This window comes from Typopeltis vanoorti, chromosome 11 (assembly GCF_054136105.1).
Source record: "Typopeltis vanoorti isolate ZY-2024b chromosome 11, IOZ_Tvanoo_1.0, whole genome shotgun sequence".
NCBI lineage: Eukaryota > Metazoa > Arthropoda > Arachnida > Uropygi > Thelyphonidae > Typopeltis > Typopeltis vanoorti.
In genome coordinates, this window is record NC_143559.1 from 107,370,469 (window position 1) to 107,385,255 (window position 14,787).

Consider the following 14,787-nt stretch of genomic DNA (forward strand, 5'->3'; position numbering starts at 1 on the left):
GATAGGAATTAAATTCAGATTTTCCAGATCATTGCTATCAAAGTTAGCAAAGCATTTTATTTTAATATCACTCCCACACAAGAAGCTGCAAGACATATAGCAAAGTAATCCATTGTTTTTCTTCCCAACATGCTCATGACCATACAAATTGTATTGCTGTGTACTCACCCATGATGCGATGCAACAAATTGTTTCATACTTCCAGTTTGCACTGGTGGGCATATCACAAATCATTACATTTGCTAGAGCAGTGCTTCCCAGCCAGTGTGTTACAATCAAGTAAGAGGTGTGCCATGAGATATGTGATGAACAGTAAAATTCATGTCTAATTGTCGTGATGCACTACAAGCACCACCGCATCAAATCTCTCTCTTTGGCTGCTTTTGTGTTGTACCATTGGAACATCAGCAATTTGTGTGATAATTTTGAAGTTCTGCTTGTTGTTTCTTTGACTATGAGTTGTACAATTCTATTTATTTATTCTTATTGAGAGGGTATTTAAAATTTTAGTAATATTTTGACAAGTTTCTGAAAGACAGTGATTAAAGATTAGACTGATAAACTGTCAGGTTTGCAATACCTCGAATATTTGAAATTTTATTTTTTGTGTTCTGAGCAATCTTTCATTTCTCAACAGTATCTTATTTGCCTCAAATTGCTGTCAAATGAAGCTATGGTACCAAGTAAACTTCACCAACACCTGATTACAAAATATCCATCTTACGTTGATAAATGTAATTTGCCTGCTTGAAATTGTAAAGATTATGACTGGACCAATGCAGCAAAAGAAGTATCAAAAAGGTACCACTTTCAAATAATACTATCATTAGATGCACTAACAGCATATCAGTTGATATAGAATCTACACTCAATCAGAGTCGCTTTAAAAATGTTTTTGCTACAAATTGATGAATTACAAATGCTTGAAAGAACATTATTTATGCTGCAAGGAATTTCCCAAACAGACAATTGGGGTAAAAATATTTACAGCGTTCAACAAATACTTTAAAATAAAAAATATCTCATGGATAACTGCTTGAGTATATATGCAGATGGTGTGGCTACAATGACAGGGAGAGAAGCAGACTGGGCTTCAAAATTTGGTCTATAAACTGTAATATTTAACTGATATATTGTTTTGTATATGGAGACTCTTGTGGTAAAAACTTTGCCACCAGAGTTAATGTCCAAATTAAATGATATCATCAAAATAGTAAATTTACTTCATCAAATCTAAACTGCTATAGTCCCACATTTTTTGCAGTCTTATGCAAAGAAATGGGATCACAACATCGGTTTTTGCTATTCTGCACTAACGTGCAATTGGTTGTCCAGAGGAAGATTTTAGCAAGAGTTAATGAGCTTAAAGAACAAACTTTTTTTATGCATGACTTATTATTTGCATCTTTTTAAAGAATGACTATTAGCTTCAAAAACTGGCATACTTAGACATAAATCTGGACATCTGAATTAATTTAATCGAAAAATGCAAGGAGCAAACAAAAATATATTAACTTGTATTGATAAAGTTAATGGACTCAAATTTAAAATCCTGTTTTGGAAAAATGAAGTTAATAAAGATTCATTTTCAATGTTTAGTCAGTGATTTAATTCTAATCCTAGCAAAAAACTTAGCACTTGTAATACAACATCTGAGCATGCTAGAGGAGAAGCTCTGTTTTTATTTTGACCAACCTGACATACAAGTTTAGTTGGATCTGAAATCTGTTTACATCACTATAAGAAAATGTTTCAGACTTTGATCTTTCAATGAAAAAAAAAAAAAAAGGAAAAGCTTCTAGATTTGAGGAATGATTTAACCCTTGAGGTTCAGATTAAAACTCAGTTATCTGAATGTAGGTTGACTGCAAAAGAAGAATTCCTATCTATTGGAGAAAAAACAATTAAGATGCTTCCATCATTTGGTACAACCTATTTCTGTAAACAATCTTTCTCATTGATAGTCAGAATCAAGAATTTGAAGAGGTCATGTTTAAAAAGTTTTGATCATTAGATGCAACTCTTTCAAGCATCGACCCAGACTTAAAAAATTTGTTTTCACAGAAACAAGCACAAGTCTCTCATTAAACAAATTAATTAATTTTAACTTTGTGATTATTTTTTTTAATGACAGTGCAATAATAAATCCACTTTTTTTTTTTTTTTACTTTCTTGCTAAATTTTAAAACCACCACCTTTATACCATTTATTACAGCCATCACCTGTTGAGATGAGACTTGCATCTGCATTCTAGTTTTTGGAAATACATTTAGTGCACCATTAAAAATATGAGGTCAAGAGCTTGCAAGAATTGGTACATATTATAATGATTCTTCAGTGTGCCAAATAAATGTTTTGATTTGATTAGTGTGTTGTGATGTAAAAAAAGGTTGGGAAGCACAGTGCTAGAGAAATCACAGGTACATAGAAAGGATAAGATTTGTTGCTTTCAGGAAATATAAGTAACTGATAATTAAGAGAAGTTCTATAACTGGTTGGTATGTTTAAATTTCTAAAGAATAAAAGTAATTATATATCAACTTGCATTACACAGATATTAACCATTTGAGTATGACTGGCACATCTAAGGAAATGAATAGGCAGGAATACAAATAGATTTGCTATGCATAAATACACATCCATTTATAGTCACAGTATTATGGCTTGTGCAATAAATTACGATGTATAGAACAAATTACATGTGATCCTATAAACTCTAGTTATGTATATGTGCATTTATGAAGAACTTCGGTTAAAAAAAAAAAGGGGGAGGGAATTTATGAATACATGGTATAGTGAATAAATCACACCTTGCACAAGTTTTATGAAGGAATTTAATGGAGAATTAAGTAGGTACAAAACTTTGAAAGATAGTAAGGAAAAAGCACATAGTGAAACGAGGTACAGTTTAGGGCCAAGAGAAGATCAAAAGGAAGGAAATAAAGAAGTTTGTAGTTAATTCTCCTCCAGAAAATATGCAGGCATGAGGTTTAAAAAATTTTCTTGAAAACATTTATTTTTGGGGAGAGAAAACCTATGTAAAATCTTCCATAGCAGGATTTTGTACAATTCCTTATATGCTGATTTTACTAGAAAACGAAAATCTATACAAAATACTTGCGGTTAATTAGCAATTTTTTTATGTTTATGTAGCATGGAAATAAGTTAGAGTAAACTGTTAAATATTGTGACTGCCAAATTTCTGTAAAGAACAAAGAAAGTTAAATGAAAATTTAATTGTAACAAAGGAAAGGTCCAGGCAAAGAAATATTCCAGACAGATTAACTTATGACCTAAGGCAATCACTATCGCAAAGGTCAAGTATGCACGAGGTTTCCCGCCTTAATGCAGCGACATCAATGTGGCTGGGAAAGCCCACCCAAGAAAAATCCGGGGGGAATGAATCGGTGGCAGTTTCAAGGTCAAAGGAAGAGAATAAAACGGGGAAGGATTGATAGATCGAGGCTCCCTTTCACAGGTAGTTAAGGAGGCTCTTTGTCATTGGTGGCTTATGGCTCTTAGGCGCACACGTTTTGGTTTGTGTGTCATCGCCTCTATCCGGCTCTCAGTTCCAGTCCTCCATGCAAGGAATTCCAGTGTATCTTGCCAATTCAAGGTCACAGATTCACGTCCTTCCAACAGACGTCCGGAAGTAATAGAAGGCTCGATTATGCAGAATGACGCTCAGTTCCGAATTCCAGCCGCCAAGTTTCCTAAAGGTCTCTGTTGATGAAATGTCTTCGATATTGTAAAAGGCGCCCGGTAGTGAGCTATATCAGAAGGTAAAAGATAATGATCTAAAGGATCTACTATTGCGGACTAGATGACTAAAAAGTAAGGTCTCGTATAGGAATTTTCTAGAGCTGAAATTTGTGGCAGAAATTACTATTGTGTTAAAATTTTGTTACAGTTAAGAACAGTGATAAGGACTCTAGATCATGAGTTAAATTTTTGTGAAATATCCTGCTGAGTTATGTGAGTTTAGAGTGAGAGATATAATTTAATGTCTGAGTTAAAATATGATGTAGTATGTACAAGTCTGTTTTAGTATGAATAATTTGTAGGAATAATTAGTGAATTAGACCAATTGTTTAAAGGAGAATTGTAAAGCTAAGGTTGATTAATTTGAATCCAAGCTAATATTGCTGAAAGGTATAGAGCCTGAGAGGTCTTGAATCACATTGCACAAGAACACACACAAAACAAAGTGAAGGTTTTACTGTAGCAAGAAATATAGTAAAACACCCTAAACATCTATTTTAAAATAATGGATAGGACAAATATTTTCTAACAATTTTTGATAACCTCTTATTTATTTCTTCTGTTCTTTCACCCAGAAAGAACAGAAGAAGAACCCAAAGAAAGAAGACTTTAGTTTTTGGAGTTTATTTCCAAGAAAAGTCTGATTAATACTGAATGATTAGCAAGGCTTATTCTTGGTTTTGAAAATCACTTGAGGTAAAAGTGTGATATAAGGAAATAAAGTTTTAGGCAAAATTTGCATTTTTTTAAAACCTGGTGATGTACCACAGCCTTTATTTCAGACTCAAAATGTGAAAACTTTTTTATATTACAGGATTTTGAATTTTCTTCCATAAATGATATAAAAAGATATCTGATTATTTTATGAAAGGAACCCAACTGTATTTTCGGTATAACGTTTGATTTATTTTGGATGACAGAACCAGAGAGAAATAAGAACAGAAACCATCCATTAAGTCAGCATTTCCCAAACTACGTTCTGCGGAACACCAGTGTTCCATGAAAAATTATCAAAATTAATGAGCCTGGAATGGTTTTAAATGCTGCGACAAGTTCAAACATGTTTGAACACATACACAAAGTGCTCCTCATTTTATGTATGTACTTTACTATTAAGGCCAGTTGACAGTTGTTGCTCGCAGTTGTTGACACCTCAGAGTGCGAGTGAAGTATGGAGGTATCTATTCTAGGAAACGTGCAGTCACGAGCAAGGTCAACGTGATGCGGCCCAGCACACCTGTAGAATGCGCTGTCACATTTTTCCAATGCAATACAGCCTGGGGTGATAGTGTGCGCTTAGCTTTACATTGAATACGAGACCAATGATACTCAGCTCTAACCAAGGTGTTCCATTAAAATTTCAGGATTTGTGAAGTGTTCCGTCGTAGGAAAAGTTTGAGAAACCCTTGCATGCATAAACAGTAATATTCTGCTGCAGCATCATATAAAATAATTACAAGTTCAAAGAACTGATAAATAATTCAGATACACATTCTCAAGGCAATGCTTTATTAAATTATATAAAATATTTGTAGAATATATGGCTCACAGCAGTTTAACATACTACCATAAGAAAGTGTGATTCTACATTCCTTGAGATGAAAGGAGGACGAAAACTACTGACTGTAATGATTGCCTTTGTTCTCTTTTGATGGTTTTGGATAATGTACTGTAGTATCATCACAAAATAGAAATCTCACTAGATATTGATATATATTTGGTGCAGAAATCAACCCATTTATGTGATGCATGTTTTAAAAAGGAAATGTCATATATAAAATCAAAAATGTGAAATAAGAAAACATTACTTTTTAGATATTTCAATAACATGAAGACAGTCCATAAATATTAGTCATCACTAAAATTTTTTGGAAGAGTTTTTGGCCATGGTTGGCACTTTCAGACCACAGGTTATTGGTATTAGTGAAACATGGCTGACTGTAGATGATATAGCTAGTGGGATTGAATGTGATGGGTATAGTGTGTTCAGGAATGACAGGGAGAATAAAATGGGGGGAGGAGTATTGTTGATGATAGCTGATGAGCTCCAGCCAAGGAGAATAGAAGTTGAATTGCAGGATAGAGAAAAGAGCACATTTGAGGCCATTTGGTGTGAGATTGTGGCTAGCAGAACTAAATATACAATTGGGTGCTGCTATAAACCAGGTGATTGAAAAGATGGTGGTGACAGTATGCACAAGCAAATAGAATGAGTGGAAGGAGGGTGATTATTATGGGAGATTTCAACTATGGTTGCATTGATTGGAGTGAGGAGAGGACACACGGGAGGAAGGAATTGGATTTTATGCGGTTATTAAAGGATAACTATCTGCGACAGCATGTAATGGAAAATACTAGGGGTCAGAGAGTGTTTGACCTAGTAATTACATCTGAGGATTTGGCTGTAACAAATATGACCACATTGCCACCAATCGGTGAGAGTGATCATAGGGTCTTGACTTGGGAGGTGGCTAAAGGTGTAGAATTTTCAATTAAGACAGGGTACATGTGGAATTATCGGGCTGGAAAGTATGACAAGCTTAGGAGTTTGATTGGTTCAGTGCTATGGCATGTACAACTGCAAGGACTAGAAGTCGATAGTGCATGGGAGGTAGTTAAGAAGTGTTTGCATGAAGCAATGGCTGACTGTATACCTAGAGTCCGAATAATAAATCAACTAGGGGTTAAATGGATGAATAACACCATTAAGCTTGAGCTGCAAAAAAAGAAACAACTATGGAGGGAATTTAAGGAGAAAGGTGACCGGCAGGCACACGAACGGTATAAAGCGCAGGCCAGAAGGGTAACGGGTGTGGTAAGAAAAGCAAAAAAGATTACGAAAAAACATTGGCCATGCAGGCTAAAGAGAATCCTAAACAGTTTTTTAGATATGTAGCAAGTAAAAGGAAAAATGTACATGGCAGAATGATTTTAAAGAATGCCGATGGTAGGGAGGTAACTGAATCAGTTGATATAGTTGAGTTACTGAGTGAGCACCTTGCAAGAATATATCATCCAGATAGTGACATTGCAGAAATGAATGTACCAGTAGATTATACGGGAATTGTGGTGAATGAAGTGGAGGTGAGTAGTCTATTGCATAACCTCAATGTCAATACATCTGTGGGATTGGATGGTATACCAGCTCGTGTTGTACGAGAAGCAGCTAAAGAATTGTCAGTACCCTTGACCATTTTGTTTAATTTGAGTCTCGGGTCTGGGTTAGTCCCGAGGGGGTGGAAAGAGGGGAAAATAGTTCCACTGCATAAAAGTGGTTCCAAGACTGCTGTTGTAAATTACCGACCGATTAGCATATCAGGAATCATTGTCAAGGTCTTAGAGAAATTAGTTAAGAAAAGAATACAGGATTGGATAGATGAAAATGGGATATTGTATGGGGGACAACATGGTTTTGTGAAGGGTAGATCATGCCTCAGTAACTTGCTCACGTTTTATAACACAGTGACGGCTGAACTGGATAGAGGTAATGGGTTTACAGTAATACTACCGGACCTTGCCAAGGCTTTTGATAGGATACCACATAGAACCCTAATCAGTAAACTGGAGCAGATGGGGATAGATATAGGGTTGGTGAGATGGATAGGAGGTTGGTTGAAGGAGAGATACCGGAGAGTGGTTTATTCAGGAGTAGAGTCTTTATGTTGGAGGTTTAATGGATTTTTTACAACACTCAAAAAGAATTAAATTAGAATTTAATACTCCTATATTTCGTCCTAGTCACTAGGACATCTACGGAGATTACAAAAACAATTAATGTAACATGCACACAAAAACTTACAATACTAAGCCCAACCACGTGGGTGACACTAAAGTCCTATCTAGGTGGAGCACCCTCTAAGGGCGGTATAGGTGGCCTGGAATGTAAGGTGGGACCTCTGGTAATGAGTGTTTCCCAAATCTTCGGAAGCTTAATGCAACCGTATTTGTTAAGATTTGGTTGGTTTCTGAGAGCTGCTGCTGCTGCTTCTAAGAAAAAGTCTCTTTCTTGAATTTGCTGTGGTGGAGCATGGTGGTTTTCTTCCATGATACTCTGTGGGTGGTGTCCAAAATATGGTCAGCCAAGCCTGAATGGCCATAGTTGTGTTTAACAATGTACGACTTGTGTTCCTCCAGGCGGATGGATGCTGATCTGCCTGTCTGTCCAAAGTACGCAAGCTTGCAGGAACAGGGTACTTTGTAAACTCCAGAAAGAGAGAGAGGAGGGAGCTGATCTTTCGTAGAACGGATAAGGGTAGCAAGTTTGCAGTAGGGCTTATATGCTGTGTGTAGGTTATACTTTTTTAGTATTTTGGCTATTTTTTCCGAAGTGCCTCGGATGTAGGGTATGGTGATGGCATTTTTAAATTCTTGTTGACGAGAGGGACGGGGAATGGGGGAGGAATTGATTATTTTTTTGATACTGTATTTGCTGTAGCCATTGGAGAGGAAAGTTCTGTGTATGTGGTTAAGCTCAGTAGTGAGGGCGGTTCCACTGGAACAAAGATTGTGGGCTCTCTTGGCAAGGGTTTTAATGATACCATATTGTTGTGAGGGGTGGTGGTGGGAGAGTTTGTGAATGTATCTGCCTGTGTGTGTGGGTTTTCTGTATACAGTGAAGGCAAGTGTATCATTGGGCAGGCGCGTGACTAAGGTGTCTAGGAAGGGTAAACAATTGTTCTTTTCCTTTTCCATAGTAAACTGGATTCTTGGATGTAGGCTATTGAGATGACTGAGGAAGGAGTCTAACGTGTCTGGGCCATGAGGCCAAATGGAGAACACATCATCTACATATCTTAGCCAGATAGAAGGTTTGAGTGGGGCCTGAGTCTATGGCTAGTTTTTCGAAATCTTCCATATAGAAATTGGCAAGGGGGGGGTGAGAGGGGGAACCCATGGCGGTTCCTTCTATCTGCTTGTAGATTTTGTTATTCCAAGAGAAATACCCAGAGTTGATGGCAAAGGAAAAGAGATCTAAGATGTCAGAGGGGAAAACGTTTTCTAAGAGAGTTAAAGTGTCAGTTAAGGGAATATTGGTAAACAAAGAGGAGATATCAAAGCTTACCAATATGTCTGTATTGTTCAAGGTTAAATTTTCTGTGAGGGCTTTAAAGTGGGTCGAGTTTTTTATATAGGAAGCTGAATTTCCGGTGAGGGGGGACAGAGAGTTGGCCAGCTGTTTAGACAGTCTGTAACAAGGTGCATCGGTGGCATCTACTATAGGTCTGAGTGGGGAATTGGGTTTGTGGATTTTCGGTAAACCGCATACTCGGGGGGGGGTTAAGTTTTTTCGTGATGTCAGGGGGCCAGGAGGTTACTTTTTTAAGTAAGATTTTTAATTTCTTAACTTGTGTTTTTGTGGGGTCGTGTTCTAGCGGGATGTAGGTAGCGCGATCGCGGAGGATAGTGTTCATTTTACGATTGTATTCGCTGGTATTAAGAACAACTGTGGCATTACCCTTATCCGCTCTGGAGCTGGAGGTTGTAGTCCTTGAGAAATAATTTATGGGGGAAGGCTGTTCTGCAGAACCAAGGTAGATGGAATAAAAGATGACTGGCAGTAGCAAGTTTGGTGAGACAGCAGTTCAAATGTAAGAGGTTTATGCAATATTGCCAGCAAATGCTAAGAGTAAGAGTCAGCCCAATAAGAGAATTCTGGTCTTGGCTGCTTGAGCATTATCAATTTAAGTGGAGAAGAACTAAAGTCTTTTTTTCAAAAGACTGTGTTTTGGAAACAATGAAGGTGACTAGGTTGTTGTTTTCTCCCCCATTGAAGGATGCTAAGGAGATCAGCATTTAGGGCACTTATTGTAGATAATCTTGAAGCATGAGAAGTTTGAGCACTGTAAGGTTTGTCATATGAGTAGAATGAGTGGAGAGTTGTATCATCAGCAAAATTGTGAACAGGATTTGAGGAAGTGAGAGGTCATTTATATATATATGTGAGGAAGAGTTTGGGTAAAAGACAGGAGTCCCAGGAACACCTTCCACCATTACACATAGTGAATGACCTGAGAGAAAACTGGCAATTCCCGTTGCACAGAAAGGAAGGCAGACCACAAGATGGCAATTTGCCAAGAAGCCCTCAATGCTAGACCCTATCAAATGTCTTGGAAATGTCATATTCCCAAAATACCTTTGAAAATGCTTTCAGACTATGATTTTCTACAACAGTTCCTTCTATGCATCATATATGCATTATAGTCAGAAGGAGAAGTTTAGAAAGATAAATACATCTACTAATGAATTAGCAATATATTATACACACACCGCATATGTTGGCATATAGGACGAGGCCTAAATTTTAGGATATTTTTTAGGTTTTAAGCTTATGTCAGTTGTATAAGACGACCCCCCAATTTTTTCTTTCTTATATTAATGCAATGTTAGGTACTGTTGTTATATTCGTTATTTTTATATCTATGCATATCTGTTATTTTTTTGCATAGCATAGATTTAGTATTTACATGAATTACCCTAATTAAAAGTGATTAGCCTTAATTTTAATTAATTATTAATTTTGCATTTTTTTAGGATTATTAAAATTGTTATTTAAAATCCTGGAACCAGCAACAAAACGAAGAAATATGAAGCTCGATTTAAAATAAGAGTAATTGAAATGGCAAAGCAAATTAATAACTGTGCTGCTGCAAGAAAGTTTGACATAACCAAGAAGATGGTAAGAGAATGGAGGAAGAAAGAAGATATTTAAAAAAAAAATTGCCAAAGAAAAAATAATAGAAGAAATAATATGGTATAATGAAGAAACGCAATTTATTAGTATGGGATGTGTCTTCTAGAAAAAAATAACACAAAAATTTATTACTGTTATACCAGGTGGTTTAACTTCTAACTTCTATATTGCAACCACTAGACGTCTGATTGAACAAACCATTTAAAGATCACTTGCAAGAAGAGTGGAATAATTGGATGTTGATTGGTGAAAATTCATTTATAAATGGTGGATATATGCATGCTGCATCACTTAATATGTGCAATTTTGTGATCAAACCATGGAATAAATAAAAGTAGAGACTCTAATAAAATCATTTAAAAATCGTGGTATCTCTAATATTATGGATGGTACAGAAGATGATCTGTTGTGGGACACTGATGACAATGAAAATGAAATCAATTTACCGGATTTGAACTGGGATCCACATGACGATCATTTAAACAATGAATCTGAAGAATCTATTTTCAACAGATGAAGAAAATTAACATGAAAATTGAGGTTAATAATTATTATTTGTTTTTCAAGACTTACATCTATTGTAATATTTTAAATAAATTTATGTAACAAAAAAAATTAATCTTATTTGTTTATAAACACTGCCTATTTTCTTATATAATGATGTATTGTAACTACCTAAATGTTCATCCAAGAAATTAAGCTTCCCTTTTTATACTCGCCGTATAAGACGACCCACGATTTCGAGAGGTTTTCTGTAGTATTTGAGAGTAGTCTTATATGCCGACATATACGGTATATATATATATATTTACAGAAGTAATCCAGTTACTTTATTGTCAATTATCATAAATGCTATAACAAATGTGCCCATTAAAAATTAATGGAAACATTTGTTATAGCAAATGTTTCCATTAAGCAAAAGTAACCTAAGTTAAATCATAATAAACAATGATCCAGAAAAATGAATTAAGGTAATGTTAAGTTACTAAAGATTATACTCTATTTATCTAGCCAACAATTACCTTTGAATTTTTGGAGCGGTAAAAGAAGCAGATGCATATGAAAACAAATAGCAAAACAAAAATGTAGTTATGTATGATATAAAGTAAAAGAGAGACAGAATAGCAATAAGGAGTATACTATTATGTGGTTTATAATGTTAATATAAAAATAAAAAGGAAACACCTGCAGTTTTTTCCTTTTTTTTTCTTTTTTAAACTAACTCACATACAAAATAAATTTTGTCAGAAAAAACCAGTATCACCCAGTTTTTATTATGGGCTCCAATAACAAGTACAAGAATTTAAAAAAATTCACCTCTTTTCTCATGTAACCATCAACAATCAGATATGTTTATACACAGTTGTCTATCAATCACAGGTCTGGATATATATTTATACATATACTTCAATTGAGTGCTATGAAAAAGAATGTCATTTTATGGCATTCTAATACGACATATATCACAAATTACAATGAGAAAATTAAAAAACTTATAATAGTTCAAAGATTTACTAACAATTTTTTACACTAATACACTGTCATGATACTTTAAAGATTTTCAAAAACATAGAAGCTAAACAACCTACATAATTTCCTTACTAAATTTTTCTTAAGAACTGTACAAAGCCTCGAGAGCCTATCCTTTCTACTATATAAAAACAACTGTCATCCAATATGGACAATAATACACAAGCAGAAAACATAGTCGGACTCTACAGCAGGTCTTGAGATAAATCTCATATATATATTTATATATATATGCACAACTTTATGAACAAGTAAACCTAATTCTCAACCCATTATGATACAGAAAATCTTCTGTAAACCAAAAGTATTAAATTTTGAAAATAATAACAAAAATATTTTTTTCTATAGAGTAAAAAAAAATTAAGATATATTCTTCATATATATAATTAAGATACATATATATATATATATATATGAAGAATATATATATATATTCTTCATATATATACATATATTCTTTTGTTTCTGAATACATAAAACTAGTTCAATATACTATATACTTGTCTTATATGAAAAAGAATTAAGAATGGTGCTTATTTCATAGCTTTTAACGCTAATATAATCTGTGATGCTGCATAATTTTTAAAGATATAAAGCTATGCATAAATAAACATGTGCATAAAATCAACTTTTGTCACTCTTTCAGGCATTAATGCATCCAGTCCCATACCACCACCATTTCTGCATAGATCTGAATATATATTTTAGGCAGACACATGTCTCTGCAGAGTGCATATTACAAAATAAATATCTATCCAATTATAACTAAATAGATCGTTTTGATGAAGGCAAGTTTTATACATGGACATATCACTTATTTTTATCTACAAAGACTGAAAGTTACTATTGTCAATATCCTAATAAACTTAGCAACTTGTTGAAAAGGACCTTTTTCTTTTCCAGCAATCCGGATGAAGTTTTTTTGTTTCTTCAGCTATGATTTTAGCTTGCTGAGAATAAGCATCTCTTTCATCAGATCTTAATTTTCGCCAGTGGTCTCCTAACAGTACACTAATAGCTCTAAAAATACAAAAAATGTGGAAGATTGTATATATTCAATAAGAGCTAAAATTTCACAAAAAAACTAAATTTTGTAATATTACAATATTAAGTTATCAGATCTTGAAATGATGAGCTGTTATTGTTTATTTCCATAAAGACCTAAACCTTTTGATTATTTTATTGACATTAACAATTAAAAGAAATGGATAGTGGGATGGTCTATTTCTTTTCCATTCTGCCCCAGCCCTAAACATGCCTTGCTCAACTTTGCAAGGCACAAAATGGGTATAAGGAAGCATTGTATACAACCTTCAACCAATCAAAGTTAACTGGATTATTAATTAAAGTGTGTTTCTAACATATCAGCTAGAGATCACACACACACACACAAATTTACATACAAAATGACATTATGACCAATAGCATACTGGTTTCAGTAAGATGGTGCTATACTTGCCTGTATAGATCTTACAACTGTTGTATCATTATATTCTAAATTAATTAATTAATTTAATTAATTAAGGTGATATTGAGCAATTTCAAAATACTGAGTATTAAACTCAGTTCTTTATTTTAAGCAGATTATTTTTTTTTTAAATATTCATTTATGGAGCAGAGGTTGGAGAACCTACACCTCCAAATCAAAAAATCAGAATAATCAAAGAATGTGTTGAATTATTTGCAATTCTAATTCATTGCATAGAAAATAATTATGCCAAATACGAATTAGCATCATCTAAATCTACGTACTTTGTGAATTATATAAGCATGTAAACACATAAAAATGTAATATAAATAATAAGAAAACTGTTATTTGAAAATATTCACAAAATTAGAATATTTTTAACGTGGTTCAAAATATTAGAATATTCCAAATATTTCCGATTAGTTTTGAGGAGAGCATAGAAATAGCATATATTTCAGTAGCTACGGAACTGACTAGTGTGTGAAGAATCATTTTTGCATGGATTTTAGATAATCATCTGTTAAACATGAGTTGAACGAATGACATATCGGAAACTAAAAAGTTTCGAATGGTGTCCATAGTCATCGTCGCTGGGATGGAAAGAACACTGCTTAAGAACATTATGCAAATAAAGACCAGATTTGCAGGAAATCTTCTGAGAGATTCCTCAGGACATCTGACAAGAACTATATTACAAGGGAAAGTTGAAGGGAAGAGAAGACGTGGAAGGTCAACCAAAGAGTGGTATCGTGGAATGGATCGGTTTAAGAATGACGGAGGCAACAGACGGAGAGAAATGGAGAAGAGCTGCTCATCTGCTACAACCCTCTTTTTGGAAGCTGTTACCAGACAACGATGGTGTCCATATACCAAAAAGGCCAAACTCAACAGTTCATAGCTAAGGAATTGAAATCTTTCTTCTCAAACAAGCATGAGTACAGTATTATTATTATTATTAAGAGAGACCTCCAGGGAATCAGAGACTCATCGAGGGAGGCCACATAATATACATCATACCATGACAGGACTATATGAAAAACTTACATTATTAATAACTTCCTATCAACAGTTCTCTAACAATTTAGTTTGTTATCTGTCAGACTCCAGTACCATCAGATCTTATATTTTGGTGATGTAAAGCACTTTTAACTGCATCATGCCACCTTAATCTTGGTTTTCTACTGTATTTTTTCTACCACCTTCCAACACCAGAATATCAGATTGTTTTCATCATTTTCCCAACATTTTGGAGCTTTTCTTAAGGCTCCTTCCAAATATGCTTGATAATTAGAAATCCTCTTTCTGACTGCAACTATAAATTCACATTTCCTTTTTT

General features: G+C 34.4%; 1 protein-coding gene across 3 annotated transcripts in view; it reads right to left on the reverse strand.

The window, feature by feature from the left end:
- Positions 1-12,471: 12,471 nt before the first annotated feature.
- LOC150101917 (uncharacterized) overlaps positions 12,472-14,787 on the reverse strand; it is an 87,865-nt gene continuing 85,549 nt past the window's right edge. For all 3 annotated transcript variants that reach the window (XM_090400559.1, XM_090400558.1, XM_090400560.1), the window contains one exon: positions 12,472-13,003. In XM_090400559.1, the coding sequence (XP_090256685.1) occupies positions 12,850-13,003 (154 nt within the window). In that variant the 3' untranslated portion in view covers positions 12,472-12,849. The remainder of the gene's footprint in view (positions 13,004-14,787) is intronic.